A 25,776-nucleotide genomic window follows, 5' to 3' on the forward strand; every position below is an offset into this window, starting at 1 on the left:
CTGGCTGGGCTGGGGGCTACTGCAGCATGACTTGGGACTGGCTGGCTGTGGGCAGCTGTTGCCTGAATTGGGTCTGTGTTGCCTGGGCTGGGGGCTGCTGCAGCATGACTTGGAGCTTTGTTGGCTGGCTGGGCTGGTGGCTGCTGTAGCCTGACTTGGGGCTGTGTATCTGTGGCATGGGTGACCTGGGCTGTTGGCTAAATGATCTGCTGCCTACTAGTCACTTTCTTGCCCTGCTGCTTCTCCCCAAATGGGAGGGGTATCCATGTCGGGCTAGCAGGGCTTAGACTCTCCCAATGGAGAATAAGCTAGCTCAGATGAAGTTCGATTTGGGTGGTCACTCACTAGCCAGGGGCAGGTTGATGGTTTTAGTTCTAAACCCTGGTGACGGTCAGAGCAGAAATAGCCTGCAGGAGAGAAGACTCAGGTGTTCGCTCATTATTTTGGTCATATAAGGGAATGTTGTCATGCTTCTTGAGCTAGTTTTGACAGCCGTGTGTGTGTGTGTGTTAAATCCCTCCATGCCAAGGGTCAGGTTTAGGGATAATGATTTGACTTGCATTGCATCAAATGACATAAATGCTATTACAAAAAAATTGCATTATTTTTTTAGTGGCCATTTTTTCACCTCCTAGGCCATCAACACGGTGTTCAGGTTCAACAAAATGTTTCTATGATTCTGACCCACTGTGACTGACTTGCCGGCTGTACACAGTCCGACGAATGCACACACACACACACACTCAGAAGCCAGCCTATAAATACTTTCCCAGGTGCTCACCTTGTTAATGAAGAGGATTTTAATTAAGTGTGTGTCCCACAGCCGCCAATCCTCATGGAACACCACGCACACACAGCCCAAACGGGGTCATGCATTCCTCTCTGGAGATGTAGGGGGGTTATGAGGCAGAGTTCCAGACTAACTTTTATTCTGGTGGCGCTGGTGCTCCCAACGTTTTCAGTTGATGGCACCAGCACCTGGTTTTTCACCACTGCTCAGCGATAATGACCTGAGTCTCATAATGTGCCTGCATTCCATACAGAACCTAATAATGACTAGCCGTCTTTTATATTAGCATGCCCTTGCAGATCTTGACATTCAGGTACATTTGCCAGTGGCACACCGGGCCAGTGCCAACTGAAATCTACTGGCCTGAATTAAAATAATACTGACTAGGGAAAGTGGATAATGCACGCATCATTTAAATGTTATCTTTCGTTTGTGGGCTGAGCAAGTAGCCTGTAGTCTATAATGACCTACCCTCCATACACAAAGAAATTACATTTTAACTTGACAATATCATTTATATTGATTGTTTGTAGGGGGAAAAATGGTGCAAAGATTTTATTTTATAAAAAAAAAAGGGTGTTACTGTTCCTATAAAATCCAGTTTTATATTTTGGTAAATTCAGTTCCCGCAGTTTTATTTTTTTCTGAGTTATCCTAGTTTTTTTTTCTCCAGGTTTTCACTCTCAAAATCACCTTTTTATAGAAAAGAACATTCAATTTCTGTATTTAAGTCCACGACAATACTTAAACCACATCAGGAGAACAAAAGCAACGTTGGAGGGTGTAGTTGCCCTTTAATTTGTGTAGACTAGCAAGAGACCATTGTTTGGCTCGTTGTTGTTTTTTACTCGTAGCCTAGACTGTACATTGTAGCCTAATGTGATGGCAGTTTGCTAAACAAATGTCCCGCGATTGGTACCAATCATCATGAAATCATTCTGCCAGATATACCTACTTTGCAGTCAACATTTAATTGGGAAGGTTCTTTGGGGAATGCCTTCAGAAATGTTAATTCAGCCTCCCAAGTGGCGCAGAGGTTTAAGGCGTGTTGCGAAGTCACTACAGCGCAGTGTTGTGGCGTCACTACAGCCTGGGGTTTGATCCCAGGCTGTGTCACAACCGGCCACAATTGCCCAGCATCGTCTGGGTTAGGGGAGGGTTTGGCCAGGTTGGGGTGCTTTACTTGGTTCATTGTGCTCTAGCGACTCCTTGTGGTGGGACATGCACCTGCAGGCTGACTTCGGTCCTCAGTTGAGCGGTGCTTCCGAGTTTGGCGGGTCATGTTTCGGAGGACGCATGACTCTCGAGCCCGTTGGGGAGTTTCAGCGACGAGACAAAATCGTAATCACAAAAATCAGGGAGAAAAGGTGGGTAAAAATGACAACAAAGTAAAGTTCATTCAAACCGTGCATGAATACTGAATTGCGCATCGCGAAAATTCAACCAAGACTTTTTGAATACCTGGTTTACTTACCCATTGCTGTTTTGAGAAGCTAATTGTGAACCAAAGACTAACGTGACCAGCTACATTTTGTTTTTCACTTGCACCATAGCGACCAATAAAACATTTGTGTCGTACTGCCAAGTCAAATGGTTGCAACTGCAAGTGTTTGTTTTTTTTGTCGCAGTTTTGAGCCTGGTGAGGGTAGAGGGGAAAACTGTCCAATTTACTACCCCCTTGTCAGTCCCAAGGGGCCACGGTTCCGTTCTAGAAGCACGGTTTCGACTGCTCCTACAGTTTTGCTTCGGTACTGCAGTTTAACTGACACCCAGCCCAGAAAGATAATTGCCACATAGAGAAGTCAGATTAGAAAATTCCTAATAAGCAGCTCTCGAATTTCCCGGCGGCATCGACGGACATGGCCGTAATGCCTCCTAAAAAAAATCCATGCCTTGCAGTCAAAGTGGCCATTGTGCCCTTGCGCTGAATACAATAATTATTCTTTGCTTCTCCCAGCTACCAATTGCCATGCTCCGAAGCATCTCTCGCTCACATGTCTTTATCAGATAATTAAATTCTTATTAACCAATGCCTGTCACGTGATTGGGTCCTTCTCACCGGCGTCGCCGGTAGACTATAAGTGAAGACGGACTCATCAGGGATGCAGCCGCGGGCCATTCTTATCTGAATTCCGATGCGCAAATAACCTGTTATCAGCAGTCTTCTTTACCACAATGCAAAGTCTATCCCTGGATTTGCAAATGTATATATATAATATATACGGTTGAAATTGGAAGTTTACATACACTTAGGTCGGGGTCATTAAAACTAGTTTTTCAGCCACTCCAGTTTCCTGTTAAACTATAGTTTTGGCAAGTCGGTTAGGACATCTACTTTGTGCATAACACAAGTAATTTTCCCAACAATTATTTCCAGACAGATTATTTCACTTATAATTCACTGTATCACAATTCCAATGGGTCAGAAGTTTACATACACTAAGTTGACTGTGCCTTTAAACAGCTTGGAAAATTCCAGAAAATGATGTCATGGCTTTAGAAGATTCTGATGGGCTAATTGACATCATTTGAGTCAATTGGAGGTGTACCTTTGGATGTATTTCAAGGCCTACCTTCGAATTCAGTGCCTCTTTGCTTGACATCATGGAATGTAGACCTCCAAGTCTGGTTCATCCTTGGGAGCAATTTCCAAACGCCTGAAGGTCCACGTTCATCTGTACAAACAATAGTACGCAAGTATAAACACCATGAAGCCGTCATACCGCTCAGGAAGGAGACGCGTTCTGTCTCCTAGAGATGAATGTACTTTGGTGCGAAAACCTTGTGAAGATGCTAGAGGAAACGGGTACAAAAGTATCTATATCCACAGTAAAACGAGTCCTATATCGACATAACCTGAAAGGCCACTCAGGAAGAAGCCACTGCTCCGCCATAAAAAAGCCAGACTAACGTTTGGAACAGCACATGGGGACAAAGATCATACTTTTTGGAGAAATGTCCTCTGGTCTGATGAAACAAAAATATAACTGTTTGGCCATAATGACCATTGTTATGTTTGGAGGAAAAAGGGGGAGGCTTGCAATTCAGCAAACACCATCCGAACCGTGAAGCATGGGGGTGGCAGCATCATTTTGTGGGGGTGCTTTGCTGCAGGAGGGGCTGGTGCACTTCCTAAAATAGATGGTATCATGAGGAAGGGAAATGATGTGGATATATTGACAACATCTCTAGACATCAGTCAGGAAGTTCAAGCTTGGTCGCAAATGGGTCTTCCAAATGGACAATGACCCCAAGCATACTTCCAAAGTTGTGGTAAAATGGCTTAAGGACAACAAAGTCAAGGTATTGGAGTGGCCATCACAAAGCCCTGGCCTCAATCCTATAGAAAATTTGTGGGCAGAACTGAAAAAACGTGTGCGAGCAAGGAGGCCTACAAACCTGACTCAGTTACACCAGCTCTGTCAGGAGGAATGGGCCAAAGTTCACCCAATTTATTGTGGAAAGCTTGTGAAAGGCTACCCAAAACGTTTGATCCAAGTTAAATAATTTAAAGGCAATGCTACCAAATACTAATTGAGTGTATGTAAACTTCTGACCCACTGGGAATGTGATGAAAGAAATAAAGACTGAAATAAATCATTCTCTCTACTATTATTCTGACATTTCACATTCTTAAAATATTGGTGATCCTAATTTACCTAAGACAGGAAATTGTTACTCTGATTAAATGTCAGGAATTGTGAAAAACTGAGTTTAAATGTATTTGTCTAAGGTGTATGTAGACTTCCGACTTTAACTGTGTGTGTGTGTGTGATATACACGCATGCATACACACGCGTAAATCACCAGGTAGGGCCTTATAAAAACGGAATCCAGATGTAGAAACGGAATAAAAAAAACTAAACAATTTTAGTTAAATTATTCCGAGGCACATCAACAAGATGCGTATGCCTAATGAACAGCAAAAGCACTAGCCTATGTCAATGTTCTATGCCCCAAAGTACAAAAGTTGAGACATTCTATTGTGTGGGAAATAAATATCCCACCTTATATTTATCAAACATGACTGGCATTTAGCATATATATATCTATATCAATTTAAATGGACTATTTTGGTTAATGGCCTTGGTGCCTTAGCAGGTGGCCTTGGTGCCCTGGCACACTGGGGTCCTCTTTGAATGCCAAAATGGCCTTGCCACTAAGAAATTCCAGGCCTGCTAATAAGACCATTTTAGTCATCACATTTGTGCCATAAAAATCGGAATTAGTCAAATAATTGTAGCTGAGGCCGAATATTAAAAAATAAATGTAATTTAATACTCACGGCCAAAGATATTATTGTTTTTATATTCATGCGATGTCTGACATATTTCTTGGGAAACATGATGTTGCTGCTCGCACTGCTTTCTGTGCGCACTGAGTGGTAGTGCACTGAGTGGTAGTGCACTGAGTGGTAGTGCACTGAGTGGTAGTGCACTGAGTGGTAGTGCACTGACTGGTAGTGCACTGACTGGTTGTGCACTGACTGGTAGTGCACATGTGATGCTGGTCTGTATAAACCAGATGCAACCCGGATATAGACGGTCCATGAATTGGCGAACGTGATTAGATTACCTTGAAATTTAACGGGGCGTACATCTTGGATGCAGTCTCCAGTTCTTATACCCCGGTGGTCAGACCCCCACGTCTCTTTCTCCCCTCTTTCTGTATCCCTCTTTCTCCCCCTCTCATCATTCCCTTTTTCTGTCTCTTTATATCCCCTCCCTTCCCCCTGTTGATGTCAGAATGGAACTGATTCGCTGGTACATACGTTTGTTCCCCCTTCTTACCCTAAGCTTGGGGATAAGTGTGGGTGTGTATGTGTTTAGGTAGGCCAACTAAGGGAAGTGGGGCGTTACAGCATAGGTAACATTGACTGGCCTGCGGCTGACCACAGGATCTCTATAACCTCAGTTGGTAGGCAGCTGGTGTGTGTTGTATGCCTTAGGGCTGCCTTGGCTGCTACTCTGTGTGTGTGTGTGTGTGTGCGTTAAATGCTGCCAGAGAGATGCGTATACTTTGGGTCGCCCAGCAGGCATGCTCCTGTGTTTGTCTCTGTACTATGATTAGCTGAATAGTCCTTTATTTCTTCTCCTTACTAAAGTAGTACACACACACACCCACGTTTCCACAACAGGTTCAGGGTACACAAAAACATCATGGGGAAAAACGAATCAAAAAATCCCAAGACACTAAGAAATAGTTATTTAAAAAAAAAAGTTGTGAGGCATAGTAGACGGAGCTTGGGCAGCATCGACACGGTCTATGATCACGTTCCCATCCCACAGTGGGGAAGTCCAGAAATGAACTACACAGATAATCAACCACAGCTCACCACTGGTTAACCTCACCTAACCTGTTATCAGCAGTCTGCTTTACCACAATGCAAATGTCTACCTCTGGATTTGCAAACACACTTGTGTATATACACTGCTCAAAAAAATAATAAAGGGAACACTAAAATAACACATCCTAGATCTGAATGAATGAAATATTCTTATTAAATACTTTTTTTCTTTACATAGTTGAATGTGCTGACAACAAAATCGCACAAATGATCAATGGAAATCAAATGTATCAACCCATGAAGGTCTGGATTTGGAGTCACACACAAAATTAAAGTGGAAAACCACACTACAGGCGGATCCAACTTTGATGTAATGTCCTTAAAACAAGTCAAAATTAGGCTCAGTAGTGTGTGTGGCCTCCACGTGCCTGTATGACCTCCCTACAACGCTTGGGCATGCTCCTGATGAGGTGGCGGATGGTCTCCTGAGGGATCTCCTCCCAGACCTGGACAAAAGCATCCGCCAACTCCTTGACAGTCTGTGGTGCAACGTGGCGTTGGTGGATGGAGCGAGACATGATGTCCCAGATGTGCTTAATTGGATTCAAGTCTGGGGAACGGGCGGGCCAGTCCATAGCATCAATGCCTTCCTCTTGCAGGAACTGTGCGGCCCCCCTAAAGAAATGCCACCCCACACCATGACTGACCCACCGCCAAACCGGTCATGCTGGAGGATGTTACAGGCAGCAGAACGTTCTCCACGGCGTCTCCAGACTGTCACGTCTGTCACATGTGCTCAGTGTGAACCTGCTTTCATCTGTGAAGAGCACAGGGCGCCAGTGGCGAATTTGCCAATCTTGGTGTTCTCTGGCAAATGACAAACGTCCTGCACGGTGTTGGGCTGTAAGCACAACCCCCACCTGTGGACGTCGGGCCCTCATACTACCCTCATGGAGTCTGTTTCTGACCATTTGAGCAGACACATGCACATTTGTGGCCTGCTGGAGGTCATTTTGCAGGGCTCTGGCAGTGCTCCTCCTTGCACAAAGGCGGAGGTAGCGGTCCTGCTGCTGGGTTGTTGCCCTCCTACGGCCTCCTCCACGTCTCCTGATGTACTGGCCTGTCTCCTGGTAGCGCCTCCATGCCCTGGACACTACGCTGACAGACACAGCAAACCTTCTTGCCACAGCTCGCATTGATCTACCATCCTGGATGAGCTGCACTACCTGAGCCACTTGTGTGGGTTGTAGACTCCGTCTCATGCTACCACTAGAGTGAAAGCACCGCCAGCATTCAAAAGTGACCAAAACATCAGCCAGGAAGCATAGGAACTGAGAAGTGGTCTGTGGTCACCACCTGCAGAACCACTCCTTTATTGGGAGTCTCTTGCTAATTGCCTATAATTTCCACCTGTTGTCTATTCCATTTGCACAACAGCATGTGAAATTTGTTGTCAATCAGTGTTGCTTCCTAAGTGGACAGTTTGATTTCACAGAAGTGTGATTGACTTGGAGTTACATTGTGTTGTTTAAGTGTTCCCTTTATTTTTTTTGAGCAGTGTGTTACACACACACACGTAAGTCACCAGGTAGGGCCCTATAAAAACAGAATCCAGACTTAGAAACGGAATAAAAAAACAAACCGATTTTAGTTAAATGATTTACTTGTATTGAACTTATTAGAAAAGTAGTTAAATTGCACTGAACTGTCAGCAGAGGAAATCCATTCTGAGATTTTACAGGTTGTCTGCATGTGCAGACTGTTGTCTGGTTTGTTGTGTTTCAGTGTCTTTACTATGTACAGTACCAGTCAAAAGTTTGGACACACCTACTCATTTGAAGTTTTTTTTTTAAATTTTGACTATTTTCTACATTGTAGAATAATAATTAAGACATCAAAACTATGAAATAACATACAGTTGAAGTCGTAAATTCCAGAAAATTATGTCATGGCTTTAGCCTATCAGAAGCTTCTAATTGACATCATTTGAGGCAATTGGATTTGTACCTGTGGATGTATTTCAAGACCTACCTTCAAACTCACTGCCTCTCATGGGAAAATCAAAAGAAATCAGCCAAGACCCCCCCCCCCCCCCCCCGTTCTGTCTCCTAGAGATTAACGTACTTTGGTGCGAAAAGTGTAAATCAATCCCAGAACAACAGCAAAGGACCTTGTAAAGATGCTGGAGGAAACGGGTACAAATGTATCTATATCCACAGTAAAACGAGTCCTAAATCGACAACCTGAAAGGCCACTCAGCAAGGAAGAAGCCACTGCTCCAAAACCGCCATTAAAGAATGCCAGACTATGGTTTGCAACTGCACATTGGGACAAAGATTGTACTTTTTGGAGAAATGTCCTCTGATCTGATGAAACAAAAATAGAACTGTTTTGCCATAATGACCATGTGGGAAGCTTGGGGAAGGCCACCTGAAACATTTTACCCAAGTTAAACAATTTAAAGGCAATGCTACCAAACACTCAATTAGTGTATGTAAACTTCTGACGTACTGGGAATGTGATGAATGAAATAAAAGCTGAAATAAATAATTATCTCTACTATTATTCTGACATTTCACATTCTTAAAATAAAGTGGTACAGGGAAACAGGGCATTTTTACTAGGATTAAATGGCAGGAATTGTGAAAAACTGAGATGAAAGGTATTTGGCCAAGGTGTATGTAAAGTTCCGACTTCAACTGTATTTAAACACACACACTACTCAAGTTCAACACAACGTCCAGATTTTTTGCTGACCGCATTCTATCTTTCTGTTTCCCTGAGGAATTGTATGTTAAACAAACACATTCAACATTTGTCTGCATTTACCAATTCATTTTTCAAATGTGGTGTTTAGTGTCCGCTAAAAATCAGTACTGTTTGTGTGTGTTTCTGTTTGATGAGGTTTTTGCGCAAGGTTCCCCTATTACTCTGCTCTCTTGCCACCATCATATCTGATACCACATACACACACACACACACACGTCTGGTAAAGAGAGGGGTGTGTGTGTGTGTGTGTGTGTGGGCTGTGTGTTTCACCCTGCGCTGTAGCCTCGTGGGCGTTTTTCTAAGTGATGCTGTCTTTCTCGCGCTGCTGCCTGGAAAGACCCAAGTAGTGTCAGCTAGTAAAAGGTGTGTGAGTGTATATGTAAGCGTTGCTCTGGTTCGCTCGCTCTCTCTCTGCCGACTGGGAAGGAAAGTGTTATCAAACCCAGTAGTGTGATCTATTAAAAGGTGACCTCCGTTTTTCTAGGCCGCCACCAAAAAAGAATGGACAGATTCTAGTTCCGAATATCCCAAATGCTTGACAGGGAGGAGAATAAGCGAGTGAGGGACGGGAGAGGCGAAGTGGAAGGGGAGGTGGATGATAATGGGGGAGATGGATTTCCAGCCTCAGGGAGGAAGACAACAATTAGGGGCATGAGAGGAGAGATGGAATAAGGGCGAGGCTGGGTGAAGAGAAGGGGAGGTGGGAGTGGGCTGGGGGAGAGGAGAGGATGGAGACAGAGGCTGGTAGTGTGCTCTAGAGGAGAGGAAGCGACAGAACAGAAGCGAGATGGACGGAGAGATCTTATGACAGGGTCACGAGAAATAAATCAGACCTCAGACTGATCTTTCACTGAGGACACGGGCCGTGTTCCAGTACTGTAACACAGCCTCTTCTCTCCTTGGGCTGCATCCCAATACTGTGAAGGGGAAATACAAAACTGACCTTACATCAGCAGCATCTTTTATATATACAGTACCAGTCAAAAGTTTGGACACACCTACTCATTCCAGGTTTTTTCTTTATTTTGACTATTTTCTACATTGTCAAAACTATGAAATAACACATGGAATCATGTAGTAACCAAACAAGTGTTAAACAAAACTAAATATATTTGAGATTCTTCAAAGTAGCCACCCTTTGCCTTGATGACAGCTTTGCATTCTCTTAACCTGCTTCATGAGGCAGTCACCTGGAATGCAATTCTATTAACAGGTGTGCCTTGTTCAAAGTTAATTTGTGGAATTTCTTTCCTTAATGCGTTTGAGTCAATCAGTTGTGTTGTGACAAGGTAGGGGGGGTTTACAGAAGATAGCCCTATTTGGTAAAAGACCAAGTCCATATTATGGCAAGAACAGCTCAAATAAGCAAAGAGAAACGACAGTCCATCATTACTTTAAGACATGAAGGTCAGTCAATCGGGAACATTTCAAGAACTTTGGAAGTTTCTTCAAGTGCAGTCGCAAAAACATCAAGCGCTATGATGAAACTGGCTCTCATGAGGACCGCCAAGGAAAGGAAGACCCAGATTTACCTCTGCTGTAGAGGATACGTTCATTAGAGATACCAGCCTCAGATTGCAGCCCAAATAAATGCTTCACAGAGTTCAAGTAACAGACACACCTCAACATCAACTGTTCAGAGAAGACTGCCTGAATCAGGCCTTCATGGTCAAATTGCTGCAAAGAAACTACTACTAAAGGACACCAATAAGTAGAAGAGACTTGCTTGGGCCAAGAAACACGAGCAATGGACATTTGACCAGTGAAAATCTGTCCTTTGGTCTGATGAGTCCAAACTGTCTTTGTGAGATGCAGAGTAGGTGAACAGATGATCTCCACATGTGTGGTTCTCACTGTGACGAATGGAGGAAGTGGTGTGATAGTGTCAACAGAAGAGCACCCCCACACCATAAGTGATTTATTTAGAATTCAAGGCACACTTAATCAGCATGGCTACCACAGTGTTTTGCAGAGATACGCCATCCCATCTGGTTTGCGTTTAGTGGGACGATCATTTGTTTTTCAATAGGGCAATGACCCAACACACACCTCCAGGCTGTGTAAGGGCCTTTTGAACAAGGAGAGTGATTGAGTGCTGCATCAGATGACCTGGCGTCCACAATCACCCAACCTCAACCAAATTGAGATGGTTTGGGATGAGTAGGGGCGCAGAGTGAAGGAAAAGCAGCCAACAAATGCTCAGCTTATGTGGGAACTCCTTCAAGACTGTTGGAAGAGCATTCCTCATGAACCTGGTTGAGAGAATGAGTGTGCAAAGTTGTCATCAAGACAAAGGGAAGAATCAAAACCATATTTTGATTTAACACTTGTTTTGGTTACTACATGATTCCATATGTGTTATTTCATAGTTTTATGTCTACTATTATTCCACAATGTAGAAATAAAGTAAAACCCCTAAATGAGTAGGCGTGTCAACTTTTGACTGGTACTGTATATATATATATTTGTATATATATATATATTTTTTATTTAACCTGTATTTAACTAGACAAGTCAGTTAAGAACAAAGTCTTATTTACAATGATGGCCTACCAAAAGGCCTACTGCGGGGACAGGGGCTTGGATTAAAAATATAGGACAAAACACACATCACGACGAGACACCACAACACTACATAGAGACCAAAGACAACGCCATAGCATGGCAGCTACACATGACAACACAGCATGGTTGCAACACCACATGACAACAACATGGTAGCAACACAACATGGCAGAAGCACAACGGTTGCGCAACAGTTGTCTAGAAACAGCCTCATCCTCCTCCTCAGTATTGTATCTAACAGACTGAAAAGAGGAGCAGAGCCCTTCTACATAGCAGCAGCGTGAGATGGAGAGAGAGAGCTTGAGGCGTAGTTATATTTACTATCCGCTAGGAAAGAAAGAGGGGAAAAAATGCAGGAGGAGAGAATAGGGTTGCCATGGCAACCGGAATATGGCTGCTCTTCAAAAACCTTGAATGTAGGTGGTGGTGTTTCTTTCTCTCCAGCTCTTTCTCCATCTCTTTCCGTTTGCAGATATAGCAGATCTGTGTTTAGGGATTGACGTGGCAGTAGCCTGGTGTTAGCCTGCCTCAGGGTATATGTGTATTTCTGTGCATATGGTGCAGAGAGGCTGAGCAATATGGGTTACCAGCAGCCCCCTTGGCTAGTGAGGGTTTAGCCAGCGAGATGAAGTAAATCTAGCTAAAACGGTTACTTTGTCAAATGTGTGTGTTGTGAGTTCTCATAAAACCACTGCATCAGAAAATGAATTTCTGATCGGAAAAATATTCAGTCTCTCGATGTGCTAAACTGATAGAGACATACCCCAAGCGACTTACAGCTGTAATCGCAGCAAAAGGTGGCGCTACAAAGTATTAACTTAAGGGGGCTGAATAATTTTGCACGCCCAATTTTTCCGTTTTTGATTTGTTAAAAAAGTTTGAAATATCCAATAAATGTCGTTCCACTTCATGATTGTGTCCCACTTGTTGTTGATTCTTCACAAAAAAAATACAGTTTTATATCTTTATGTTTGAAGCCTGAAATTTGGCAAAAGGTCGCAAAGTTCAAGGGGGCCGAATACTTTCGCAAGGCACTGTATCTGAGAGCATAAACAGTTTAGCGTAATCAATTAGATCTGTTCCCAGTACTGTTTTGTAAGGCATGGTGTCTGGCTGGGCCCTGGAGAGGCTTGTGTTTGCTAAAGGAGATGAGGGTATGGCAGGGTCCCAAGTTTCTACTGGAAAGACGGGGGTCTACTTCTGACAGTCAAGTCATGTGACAATTTTGTTTGAACCAATCCCCTGCCTCCCCTGGATTATATACGTAAAACAAAAATATAATCGCAACTTGCAACAATTTCATTGATTTGTACTGTGTTACAGTTTATATGAGGAAATCGGCCAATTGAAATATATGAATTAGGCCCTAATCTATGGGATTTCACGACTGGTCACAGATACCTTAAAAAAAATAGTCCTCACAATGGTCCTCAGGATCTCTTCGCTGTATTTTTGTGCATTCAAATTGCCATCGATTTAAAATTGGTAGAGAAATCAACATTCAATTCTCTGACAACAGCTCTGGTGGACATTCCTGCAGTCAGTATGCCAATTGCACGCTTCATCAACCTGAGACATCTGTGGCATTGTGTTGTGACAACTGCACATTATATATTGGCCTTTGTATTGTCCCCAGCAAAATGTGCACCTGTTGCTGTTTAATCGGCTTCTTGATATGCCACACCTGTCAGGTGGATGGATTCTTTTGGCAAAGGAGAAATGCTCACTAACAGGGATGGAAACAAATTTGCACAAAATTTGAGCGAGAGTTTTTGTGCATATGGAATATTTCTGGGATCTATTATTTCAGCTCATGGAACATGGGACCAACACTTTACATGTTGCATTTTTGTTGTTTTGTTCAGTGTATGTCATTGGTTGGATAGAGCCTCATTTGAACCCATTCCTCTGTTTACGATTCTTTCTCTTCTCACGGAAGTGTGCACTCATTCATTCCTCTTCATGGATTGGAAAGGACTGGTGAAAGAAGGAATGTTTAGGCAGTGGAAACTCCCTGTAGCCCATACCTACACCAAGCCAATGATTTTACATTCATGAGGTTGGAGTGAGCAAGCAGTCCTTTGTGAAAACTGTGAGGGGAGTCTAACTGGGGGTCTTACAGTAGTAGGATTTCATAGTAACCCCAAACCGTCCTATGGTTTGTAGTTGACCATGGGGGTGAAAAGAGCCAGTGTGCGACTGGATACTGCAGTGCAGGCTGGGTTGAATGGAGCTCTGGGTGGTGCTGGTGGGGGTGTCGGTCTGAGGAGGAGGATATGACTGTGGAGATCTGACAAACATCTGGTTCCTTCTGTTAGAAGCTGTCTGCTGCTGTAGTAGCTGTTTGTGTTAAAGAATGACACTGTTGAAACGGATCTCACTGGATTCCCCTTCACCCTGGCACTCACAACACAACACCCTCCCTCGCTTTCTCGCTCTCCCCCGCTCTCCGTCTCGCTCCCGCTCTCCATCTCGTTTGCGCTCTCCGTCTCGCTCGCGCTGGCTCTGTATACTATGCTCTCCAGTGATGTATTGAAGGTTTAACGCAATTTACACACTTTTTTTCAATGTAATTTTATGAATAGCGTTTACACACCTATCCCGCTAAATTCGGATGCATTTGCTGTTTGTTTTGGTTGTGTTTCATATTATTTTGTGCCCAATAGGAATGAATGGTAAGTCATGTGTAGCCATTTTGGAGTCACTTTTATTGTAAATAAGAATAGAATGTTTCTAAACATTTTAAAGTGGATGCTACCATGGTTACGGATAGTCCTGGATGAATCGTGAATAACGATGAGTGAAGGTTAGATGCACAAATATCATACCCTGAAGACATGCTAACCTCTCACCATTACAAGCATCCACATTTAATGTAGAAGTGTAAGAAATTCATTTTTATTGTGCCCAATAAAATGTCATGGTAAATAATCTGAAACACAACCAAAACAAACAGCAAATGCATGAAACACATTTGTAGTCACAAGCTTCATGTAATCAATGCGTGTGAAGGATATGGGACCAAATGCAAAAATGTTGACTACTTTAATACACAAATGATTTTGTCCCAATACTTTTGGTCCCCTTAACCCCCCTCGCCATTTATGTACAAAAATAGTTGTAGTTTCTAAACCGTTCACACAATATAGATGAAAATACCCTCAATAAAGTTCAGTCTGCACTTTTCAAATCCAATGTGCTGGAGTGCAGAGTCAAAACGAATACTTCTGGAGCTCACTGTAGGTGTGTGTGTGTCCAGGTATAGGAGAGAGTGGTGCTAACAGTGGTTGTTCTATATGAGTGTCTGGTACAGGAGAGAGTGGTGCTAACAGTGGTTGTTCTATATGAGTGTCTGGTACAGGAGAGAGTGGGGCTAACAGTGGTTGTTCTATGTGTGTGACCAGGTACAGGAGAGAGTGGGAAGAGTACATTCATCAAGCAGATGAGGATCATCCACGGGGCGGGCTACACAGAGGAGGACAAGAGGGGTTTCATCAGGCTGGTGTACCAGAACATCTTCACCTCCATGCAGTCTATGATCAAAGCCACAGAGAACCTCAAGATCCCCTTCAAATACGAACAGAACCGGGTAGGAAGTACTAACGCAACCATTAAAAAAAACACTGCCTTCCACACACACAACCAGAATAGGCTTGGTCAGAACGCATCTACAGTCACTCTCACTCACACAAGCACTATCTAGTTCCAATGCGCTCACTCTTCCCTCCTCTCTCTGTCTCTCTCCCCTCCCTCCCCAGTCTAATGCCATGTTAGTGAAGGAGGTGGACATAGAGAAGATCTGTGGTTTCGACCAGCCCTACATCAGCGCCATCAAGACCCTGTGGGCCGACCCTGGGATACAGGAGGCCTACGACAGACGCAGGGAATACCAGCTATCAGACTCCACTAAATAGTATGTCTCTGTGTGTAAGAGGTTGTTCATGTGGGGGAGGGGTGGATGTGAGCGCATGTGGGTGTGTTGGGGTTAAGGCATTTGCGCGCGCGCGCGTGTGTGTGTGTGTGTGTGTGTGTGTGGTTCACTCTGGTGCCTCTCGACCGGTTGCCATAACTCCAGAGAGCTGATGGCTAGAAATAAAGTGAGATACTGACTGTCACACACACAGTGCATTTGGAAAGTATTCAGACCCCTTCACTTTTTCCATGTTTAGTTACTTTACAGCCTTATTTTAAAATGCTAATTTATAGCTGTATTTGGGGAGTTTCTCCCATTTTCTTTCTGCAGATCCTCTCACACACTGTCAGGTTGGATGGGGAGTGTTGATGCACAGCTATTTTCAGGTCTGTCCAGGGATGTTCGACCGGGTTCAAGTCCGGGCTCTGGCTGGGCAACTCAAGGACATTGAGATTTGTCCCGAAGCCACGCAGCAGTGGCTTCGGGACACTCTTGGCTGTGTGCTTAAGGTTGTTGTCCTGTTGGAAGGTGAACCTTCGCCCCAGTCTTAGGTCCTGAGCTCTCTGGAGCAGGTTTTCTTCAAGGATCTCTGTACTTTGCTCCGTTCATCTTTCCCTTGATCCTTACTAGTCCCCTTGTCCCTGCCGCATAAAAACATCCCCACAGCATGATGCTGCCACCACCATGCTTCACCCTAGATATGGTATTGGCCAGGTGATGAGCAGTGTCTGGTTTCCTCTAGACGTGACACTTGGCAGTCAGGCCAAAGAGTTCAATCTTGGTTTCATTAGTCCAGAGAATCTTGTTTCTCATGGTCAAAGTCCTTTAGGTGCCTTTTGGCAAACTCCAAGTGGGCTGTCATGTGCCTTTTTACTTAGGCGTGGCTTCCGTTTGGCCACTTTACCATAAAGGCCTGGTTGGTGGAGTGCTGCAGAGATGGTTGTCCTTCTGGAAGGTTCTCCCATCTCTACAGAGGAACTCTGGAGCGCTGTTAGAGTGACCATCGGGTTCTTGGTCATCTCCCTGACCAAGGCCCTTCTCCCCCGATTGCTCAGTTTGGCCGGACAGTCAGCATTTAAGAATAGTGAAGACCAAAGCTGCAGACATTTTTTGGTACCCTTCCCCAAATCTGTGCCTCGACACATTCCTGAGCTCAATTTTGAGTCTCATAGCAAAGTCAAATCAAATCAAATGTATTTATATAGCCCTTCTTACATCAGCCTGATATATCAAAGTGCTGTACAGAAACCCAGCCTAAAAACCCCAAACAGCAAGCAATGCAGGTGCCAAAACCTAGGAAGAAACCTAGAGAGGAACCAGGCTATGAGGGGTGGCCAGTCCTCTTCTGGCTGTGCTGGGTGGAGATTATAACAGAACATGGCCAAGATGTTCAAATGTTCATAGTAATAATAATAATAATAATCACAGTAGTTGTCGAGGGTGCAACAGGTAAGCACCTCAGGAGAAAATGTCAGTTGGCTTTTCATAGCCGATCATTCAGAGTATCTCTACCCCTCCTGCTGTCTCTAGATAGTTGAAAACAGCAGGTCTGGGACAGGTAGCACATGAACAGGTCAGGGTTCCATAGCCGCAGGCAGAACAGTTGAAACTGGAGCAGCAGCATGGCCAGGTGGACTGGAGACAGCAAGGGGTCATCGTGCCAGGTAGTCCTGAGGCATGGTCCTCGGGCTCAGGTCCTCCGAGAAAGAGAAAGAGAGAATTAGAGAGGGCATACTTAAATTCACACAGGACACCGGATAAGACAGGAGAAATACTCCAGATATAACAGACTGACCCTAGCTCCCCGACACATAAACTACTGCAGCATAAATACTGGAGGCTGAGACAGGAGGGGTCAGGAGACACTGTGGCCCCATCCGATGATACCCCCGGACAGGGCCAAAGGGTCTGTATACTTATGTAAATAAGTTATTTCTGTTTTTGACAAGCCTGTTTTTGCTTTGTCAAATGGGGTGTTGTGTGTAGATTGATTGAGGATTTTTTTTTTGTAACCCATTTTAGAATAAGGCTGTAACGTAACAAAAATGTGGGAAAAAATCAAAGGGGTCTGAATACTTTCTGAATGCACTGTACACACACACACACACACACTATAGTTCATGCACTTCTCTCTCCACCCCTCACACTCAGCTAAATGAAAGCTTATGTTGAACATACACCATTGCTTTACCTTCTAAGAGGTGCTGGGAATAAATCTCCAGTACTTATTCAACAATAATACACTACTACACACGCATTTACCATTTACACAATCTATTGCTTACATTTAAGTCAAGTCAAACCTTAGAATAAATTGAATCGTGTGTGTGTGAGCGTAATGTTGATCTTTGATTCCTGGTTGGTTGCCTGTTAACGTTATGAGAGGACACCATCTCTGCTGACACCCGGCTAATTGGACATCAGGACCTTGATAAGCTGAATTGGGTGTGTTTGAGTTGGACTGGGCTGGAACGAACTCCTGCACACCCAAGGCATCTCCAGGACCAGGGTTGAAGAATCGCTACCAACGCTGCCCCCTGTCAAAAACCCTGTTGTATTACAGCTAATCAGTCTCTTCTGCCCGTGTGTGTGTGTGTGTGTGTGTGTGTGTGTGAGAATTACATGCTGACCACAGTGCTCACGTCGTAAGCATGGCAAAATAAATGTACACAGACGTTATCATTGCACCCACACTGCTTGCGCACCTCAACGAGCGTCTCCATAGCCAGGCTCTAATATATAGAACTTGGTTCTATTTGTGACGCTTGACAAGCTGCAAGTCCCGCCTCTCCCAGCTCCTCATTGGTTTTTCGGATTATATACCCACAGAGTGATTGAAGGATGAACTGAGGTCCACAGTCCAGTTGGTGGTGGTAATGCACCTTAAAGTTGGTTGCACACCGCCATATAAAGTCAAAGGAGAAGAAGCCCGAAGGAGGAGAGATTACTAGAAACAAACTGTTTACCCTTTTATCTGTGGATTCATTGTCGGCGTAGAGGACCTTGTGCATTTCAGGTCAAATAACAACCCAATGTTTATATAATGCTTTTCGACCTGTCCCCCAAATTAATGTAGTTGGTTCAGAGTTCGTTTTGATATTTCAACCTGTGTGTCTTGATCGCGTCTGGTGTGGTTGGACAAAATCAACATGCGTGCAATGGCGCACAAACAAGCAGTCTGGTCAGCATGTTAGTGCGTATGTGCAGCCATCCAGTTTATTTAGTGATAGACTGTGTGTCTGTGTGTGTCTGCAGTTACCTTAGTGATATAGACCGCGTCACCGCGGAGGGATATGTTCCTACTCAGCAGGATGTGCTTCGTGTCCGGGTCCCCACCACGGGAATCATAGAGTACCCGTTTGACCTGGAGAACTGCATCTTCAGGTACCGTCACGGTACTGCAGCGAGGGACTGCTCCTTCTCTGCCTCTGCTGCTGCCACCGACGTCCTCACTATGTCACTGTCCTGCAACACACTGACACACACACACCCAGGTCCCCACATAGCAACTCTCTGAGACTGGGCCCACTCAGGACAACCCAACTGTTATGCAATCGTTGCAGAACCCCAAACTAGAACGGATGTGAAATGGCATCAAAATGGCTTGTTAGCTTGATGCAAAAATTGCTACAACTAAACTAAGGCCTCAGGGTGTTTTATTGTGAAGGTAAAGACCTGAAACGGACGTTCTCAGAGTTGCTTTGGGGGGTGAGTGGGTCTGTGTATGGGGCTCGGGTGGTGTTGGAAGCCTAATACGGACCAACACCACTGTTCTTCTAGACTTGGTACGGTCGCCCAAGCCTTCCACACTGGACTGATCCACCTTCTCTGGATTGGTAGGGGTGTGTGGCGGTAATGCTAACTGTCTACCATGCTTTATATGACTGTGGTCTGTCTCTTTCTGTCTCTCTCTCTTTCTCCCTCGGTTTGTAGCTATCTAACTGATCTGGACCGTATCTCAGACAACAACTATCTGCCCACACAGCAAGATGTTCTGAGGGTGCGAATCCCCACCACCGGCATCATAGAGTACCCCTTCGACTTGTCAAGCATCATTTTCAGGTAGACAATGCTAGTGTGCTAACTTTAGCCTAGCAAATGCATCACAGTCAGGTGGAGTTGCTAACATTAGCCTAGCAAATGCATCACAGTCAGGTAGACAATGCTAACGTGCTAACATGAGCCCAGCAAAAGCATCAGTCAGGTGGCGCAATTAACATCCGCTTTCAAAAAGCATCCTATTCAAGTAGAAGAGGCTAAGGTGCTAACATTGGCCTAGCAAATGCATCATTCAGGAAGGGGATGCTAGCATCAGTGCCCTTGTGCAGTCATGTTAACCAGTGAATCATCCCATCATCCCGTTTCTTCTTAAAATGCATCCTCCTTTTCTCAAAGTAATCACTGCTTTGGCATGAGAGCATCGGTGAAAGTTAGGGTCCCACTTTAAGCTTTCACCAATCCAGTCATGTCATGAATTAGTGGTTACTTTACATTAAGGAAGAATGCATTTATTTATCAGTATTTGGACAGGGCATACCGATGTGTGCGTTCATCTCGCATGTCATACGTTCTGGTTGTTCCATAACTATCATTGAACTCTTCGATCAGCAGTGGACGGAGCTGTGTTTTATTGTAGGCTTGATCTCCACCATTATGGCCCGATCTCTCTCTCTCTCTCTCTCTCTCTCACACACACACCCACCCAACCTCCTCCACTCAGACACATCCTCGTGAGTCCAAAGTCCTACATTCTGGCGCCCGTCTTTTTAAAATGGGTCACCCTCTTTCTCCTCTCCTCCCCTCTGTTCATCCTGGCAGAGGAAAAGAGGTCGTCCTCTCTCTCTCTCCCAGTGAAGGATGTTATTTCGGGCCTGAGGTCCTGCAGGGCTCTGATTGGCTCTTGGTCTCTGTGGACTGCAGTATCCCATGCTACAACAGGAGGGCGTTTCATCACAAATGAAATCGCATACATTCACTATCTGTTTAATTCAAAGACAGGACTATGCAAATCTAGGCCTCGAAGACCACAGTACTGCTGGTTGCCTTTTCCCTGGATGTTAAATCATTGATTAATATCGCTGACTTAGAACAAGTCTCACCTGGTCTGAATCAGTTCCTGGTACATAATGTAACTTGATCAGACAGACTAACATTTTACATGACTTACCTTTGCTTCTACTTGAATCGTTTAACACAGAAGAACACTTAACAAAACCTAAAAGACAACCTAGGAGGACAGTGGCAAAGAGAAACGGAAGGAAGAAACGTTGACATGCACACACTCTCACACACACACTCCAGTCAGAACTACTCGGAGGACACTCCTGTCGTTCACCCAGCAAAGGAATCCCGCCATCAGAGGTGCCTTCTGTATCCCTCCATCTTCTTCCCTTTTTTATTCTCATCCCTTCCTCAGTCTTCATCTGCTCCTCTTTCTCTGTTCCTAGTCCTCTCTCTACCTCCTCTCCCATTCTCCTCTTTCTCTGTTCCTAGTCCTCTCTCTACCTCCTCTCCCATTCTCCTCTTTCTCTGTTCCTAGTCCTCTCTCTACCTCCTCTCCCGTTCTCCTCATTTTGTCTCACCTCCACCAGGGTTGCACAATTGCGCTTGGCTCATGCTTCAGGGACACGGACACACACACACCCACACACACACACTAGGGAACGGTGGGAGAGCTGGTTTGCTTTTTTTTGCCTTCCCATCTTGCCACTGGGTGGACTAGGTAGAATTCTCCTCCATCCACAGATCCAGGATCTGATATACCTTCATCCCCCTTATGGTTAATGTTTTGAATTGGGGTAAGGTTATCTGATCCTAGATCAGAGGTTAGGGGCAACTTGAGAATGGTGATGGGCACCGCTCACTCTTTACTGATGATCCATTCACTGGGTAACACTTTATGCATAGATAAGGTTATAAACTGCCTATAACATAGGCCTACATAAACTAAATTATGTAATGATAATAAGCAGTTTAAAGTCAGATCTTCAAGAAGTAAAGTGTTACCTACATTTGTTTCCACACTGTGTTACATACAGTACCAGTCAAAAGTTTGGACACAATCATGTAGTAACCAACAAAGTGTTAAACATATATTTGAGATTCTTCAAAGTAGCCACACTTTGCCTTGATGACAGCTTTGCAAACTCTTGGCATTCTCTCAACCAGCTTCATGAGGAATGCTTTTCCAGACCTCTTGGAGTTCCCACATATGCTGAGCACTTGTTGGCTGATTTTCCTTCACTCTGCGGTCCAACTCATCCCTCGAGTGATTGTGGAGGCCAGGTCATCTGATGCAGCACTCCATCACTATCCTTGGTCAAATAGCCATTAGACAGCCTGGAGGTGTGTGTTGGGTAATCTCCTGTTGAAAAACAAATGATAGGCCCACTAAGCACAAACAGATGGGATGGTGTATCGCTGCAGAATGGTTTGGTAGCCATGCTGGTTAAATGTGCCTTGAATTTTAAATAAATCACCAGCAAAGCAACCCCACACCATCTTGCTTTCCTGTGGCGGTCCTCATGAGAGCCAGTTTCATCATAGCGCTTGATGGTTTTTGCGACTGCACTTAAAGAAACTTTCAAAGTTCTTAATCTTCTGCATTGACTGACCTTCATGTCTTAAAGTAATTATGGACTGTCGTTTCTCTTTGCTTATTGGAGTCGTTCTTGTCATAATGTGGACTTGGTCTTTTACCAAATAGGGCTATCTTCTATATACCACCCCTACCTTGTCACAACACAACTGATTGTCTCAAACGCATTAAGAAGGAAAGAAATTCCACACGTTAACTTTAAACAAGGCAATGCCTTGGAAATGCATTCCAGGTGACTACCTTATGAAGCTGGTTGAGAGAACAACCAAAGAGTGTGCAAAGCTGTCATCAAGGCAAAGGGTGGCTACTTTGAAGAATCTCCAATAGAAAATATATTTTAATTTGTTTAACACTTTTTTTGGGTTACTACATGATTCCATATGTATTATTTCATAGTTTTGATGTCTTCTATTATTCCACAATGTAGAAAATAGTAAAATAAATAAAAACCCTGGAATGAGTAGGTGTGTTCAAACTTGACTGGTACTGTATTTCAGTTTATGATCTGTGTGTGTTTTCCACCGTAGGCTCTCCTTCTAACTGTGACCTCTCAGGGCTGTAGATGAGACAGAATTCAGCGAACAAACTATCCTCCATGTTGCCACCAAACGTTCTCGTTTAGATTCTCAGTGGAATGGGATTGTCTTGGAACGTTAGGTGCCAAAATGGCGGCCATTAGGATTCTACATCTCAAGTTTGCCACCACCCTTCTGTATATGTGTGTGGTTTTGGGCTCAGTCTTCATGTAGCTGTTGAATCCATCCATACACTACTGTATGTAGAGTTAAATCACAGACATAGAAAATCAATGAGGACCAACCCTTTTGCATGGATGGATTCAGAAAGCCATTTTAGAGTTTTTCTTATTAGTTGTTCTTTTAGTTGTTCCACAAACACAACAACACTGTTTAACGTCTCTTCTCTCTCGTCCTCTGTGTCCTGGCACCTCTCCTCGCTCCGTCCATGCTCCAGGATGGTGGATGTAGGGGGTCAAAGGTCAGAGAGGAGGAAGTGGATCCACTGTTTTGAGAATGTCACTTCCATCATGTTCCTGGTGGCCCTCAGCGAGTACGACCAAGTCCTGGTGGAGTCTGACAACGAGGTGTGTACACACACACACACACTAGGGAAAGGTGGGAGAGATGGCTCGCCTTTTTTGCCCTCCCGGTTTCCAATAGTGAAACATTGGTGGACTAGGTAGAATTTGACTCTATCCAGTGATCCAGGATCTGATATGCCTTAATGGTTCATTTTTGGAGTTGGGGTTAGGTAATCTGATCCTAGATCTGTGGTTATCATGTCAAAGATACCACACACTCGCCACACACATCACGGCACACACACATCAAACACCCTTACTAACTGTCCTCTGTCCCTCTGTCAGAACCGTATGGAGGAGAGTAAGGCGTTGTTTAGGACCATCATCACCTACCCCTGGTTCCAGAACTCCTCAGTCATCCTGTTCCTCAACAAGAAGGATCTGCTGGAGGAGAAGATCTCATACTCCCACCTGGTCGATTACTTCCCTGAGTTTGATGGTGTGTGTGTGTCTGTCTACAGTTACCTTCGTGATATACCGTGTGTCTGATGGTTTCTGACTACCGTGATGCGGGATTGACTGTGTGTGTGTGTGCTCGTGTCTGTGCCGCCCCAGGTCCCCAGCGAGATGCCCAGGCAGGCCGGGAGTTTATCCTGAAGATGTTTGTGGACCTGAACCCGGATAGCGACAAGATCATCTACTCACACTTCACCTGCGCCACGGACACCGAGAACATCCGCTTCGTCTTCGCTGCCGTCAAAGACACCATCCTGCAGCTCAACCTCAAAGAATACAACCTGGTCTGAGAGACTCTTGCACACACACGCACACACTCTTCCCAGTTGCACAGCTTAGCCTACACACACACACACACACACACGGACACCTATGAAGCTTACACACACCTACATGTCTAGTTGATCTTTCCCCTCCTGCTTTTCACTCCAGCGATTTTAAGACCCCTCTCTTCCAATATCTCTCCTCCCATTCGCTTTCTCATTCCTTCCCTCTTTCTACCCTTTTGCCATAAGCCTGTCCTCTCCCTCGTTCTCAGCAGCTTGTCAGTCTCCTCTTCTCCACACCACACATACACACACGCCATGCAGTATACAGTGACTACGGGAGGGGACAATGGGTGTGTGTGTTTGTCTGCGTGTTTGTGTGTGAGAAGGTGAGAAGGTGAGGAAGAGGACCAGTGTGGTCAGTGAACTGTGGGTCTTTATCCCTTGAACCATCAGTCAACTGGCCTGAGATCACATCCTCTGATTTGGTGGAAGGAGTGACCCAAACGCAAGGCAAAAAACACCTGAGAGGGTGATGTTTTACACTCTATAAGGGAGGGGATAAAGACTGGGAGTGGGGTGGAGAAGATGAGGTAACAAAGGAAGCCACTAGGACCCGAGCAGGAAGTGATGTCACACACAAATTAGGAGTCAGACCAAGGATTCTGTTTGCACCTCGCATCGATGAATGTATACTCCGAGTGATCGTTGCAAACGCAAAAAAATATAATTAAATATGTTATAAAGTAATTACATATGTAGACAAAATACACTAAGACTGAAAGCACCAGAAGGAGTGGAAAAAGCTAATTGATTAAATATGTGTATCGCTGAGCTTTTTTACAAATAGTTTTTAATAATAGTAACTTGTTGCTACGTCAACTTCTATCTGACGACTAAGAAGTGGTTTGAAAAGTTTTAGAAGCGGTTAACAAAACAAAATCTCGTATTTAAAAAATTTGCAAAATTGCCAAAATATCACAAAAACAAGATGGTAACCAGAAACTGACTCTAATTTTATCCTTTACAGACGACTGTGGTTGTTCATGTTTAGGTTTGATCACATCGCTTCCCTCCTTCACTGGTATACTGACTGATACACCGGAACCTTCCGTTTGACATCCGCAGTACCATGTTCTGTTTGATACACGCTACATTAAGATTACCGAACATCCAAAACTCGCTACTATGTTCTGATTGGACAGTCGCTGAGGGGGAGGGAGTCATGAATGGATGATGTCATCAGCATACGGTACATCAGTCTGAAAGAATGACATCACGTGTTAAGTTGCCCAGCGACCCAAATAGATGTGCTCTGGAGATTCTGGGCAATCCATCCCCACAAATGACACGGTGGCATCCATTATCCCAGACACACAGGAAGCTTTACGTTGTTTACTTTTTTTTACTGTATAGACACTTTTGTTTGTTGATGAGAGGTGGTTGTTGATTGGTGGGAGCGGGGGACGTATGATCCTGCCTCCCAAATGGACAGCGCACTCTGAAGTCTACAAAAAGTTATTGTTTGTGTATATTTCTGTTTGTAAATACATGTACACAGAAATGCTCCTGTACAAAAACACTCTGTGGTACAAAAAATCTTTGGCAAAAAAAACACAAAAAAAAGAAAATCCACTTTTTTTCGATAGTGTACTGTTTTTGTTTTCCTATGAATTTGCTAGTATTTATACTGTGATTCTGGATTTCTTTGATGATTGATAATCAGTTTATTATAAGAGGACTACACACACAGAGGGCTGCAGTGAGAGGAAAGGAACAGTCTCAGAACAGAGGTTCTAAACCATCAGGAGCCTTCTAGTCTAGAACCTTTAGAACATTCTAGATCCTCGGCTCTCCTCTGCAGCTTCTCCCTACTAACACTAGAGCAGATTAGTTATTCACAATATGTTGACTAAAGACATGATATTAAAAGAGTAACTAAATAAATATTTTTTTTTTTTTTTTTTTTAATTTAATAATTTATGGAACCAGGTTTGAAGGTGTTGATAATTTGACTGCTTTTGTTTCTATCA

At 44.2% G+C, this 25,776-nt stretch overlaps 1 protein-coding gene across 2 annotated transcripts in view; it reads left to right on the forward strand.

The window, feature by feature from the left end:
- Positions 1 to 25,374, forward strand: part of LOC139373114 (guanine nucleotide-binding protein subunit alpha-11-like) — a 30,515-nt gene extending 5,141 nt beyond the window's left edge. The window contains exons 2-7 of one of the 2 annotated variants that reach the window (XM_071113229.1): positions 14,816 to 15,000; positions 15,170 to 15,324; positions 19,258 to 19,386; positions 22,895 to 23,024; positions 23,307 to 23,460; positions 23,577 to 25,374. In XM_071113229.1, the coding sequence (XP_070969330.1) occupies positions 14,816 to 15,000; positions 15,170 to 15,324; positions 19,258 to 19,386; positions 22,895 to 23,024; positions 23,307 to 23,460; positions 23,577 to 23,767 (944 nt within the window). In that variant the 3' untranslated portion in view covers positions 23,768 to 25,374. Of the gene's footprint in view, positions 1 to 14,815; positions 15,001 to 15,169; positions 15,325 to 18,579; positions 18,709 to 19,257; positions 19,387 to 22,894; positions 23,025 to 23,306; positions 23,461 to 23,576 lie in introns of both variants that reach the window. The other variant, XM_071113230.1, reaches the window with a different exon arrangement.
- The last annotated feature ends 402 nt before the right edge of the window (positions 25,375 to 25,776 follow it).

The sequence above is a fragment of the Oncorhynchus clarkii genome, chromosome 18 (genome assembly GCF_045791955.1).
Source record: "Oncorhynchus clarkii lewisi isolate Uvic-CL-2024 chromosome 18, UVic_Ocla_1.0, whole genome shotgun sequence".
Lineage (NCBI taxonomy): Eukaryota > Metazoa > Chordata > Actinopteri > Salmoniformes > Salmonidae > Oncorhynchus > Oncorhynchus clarkii.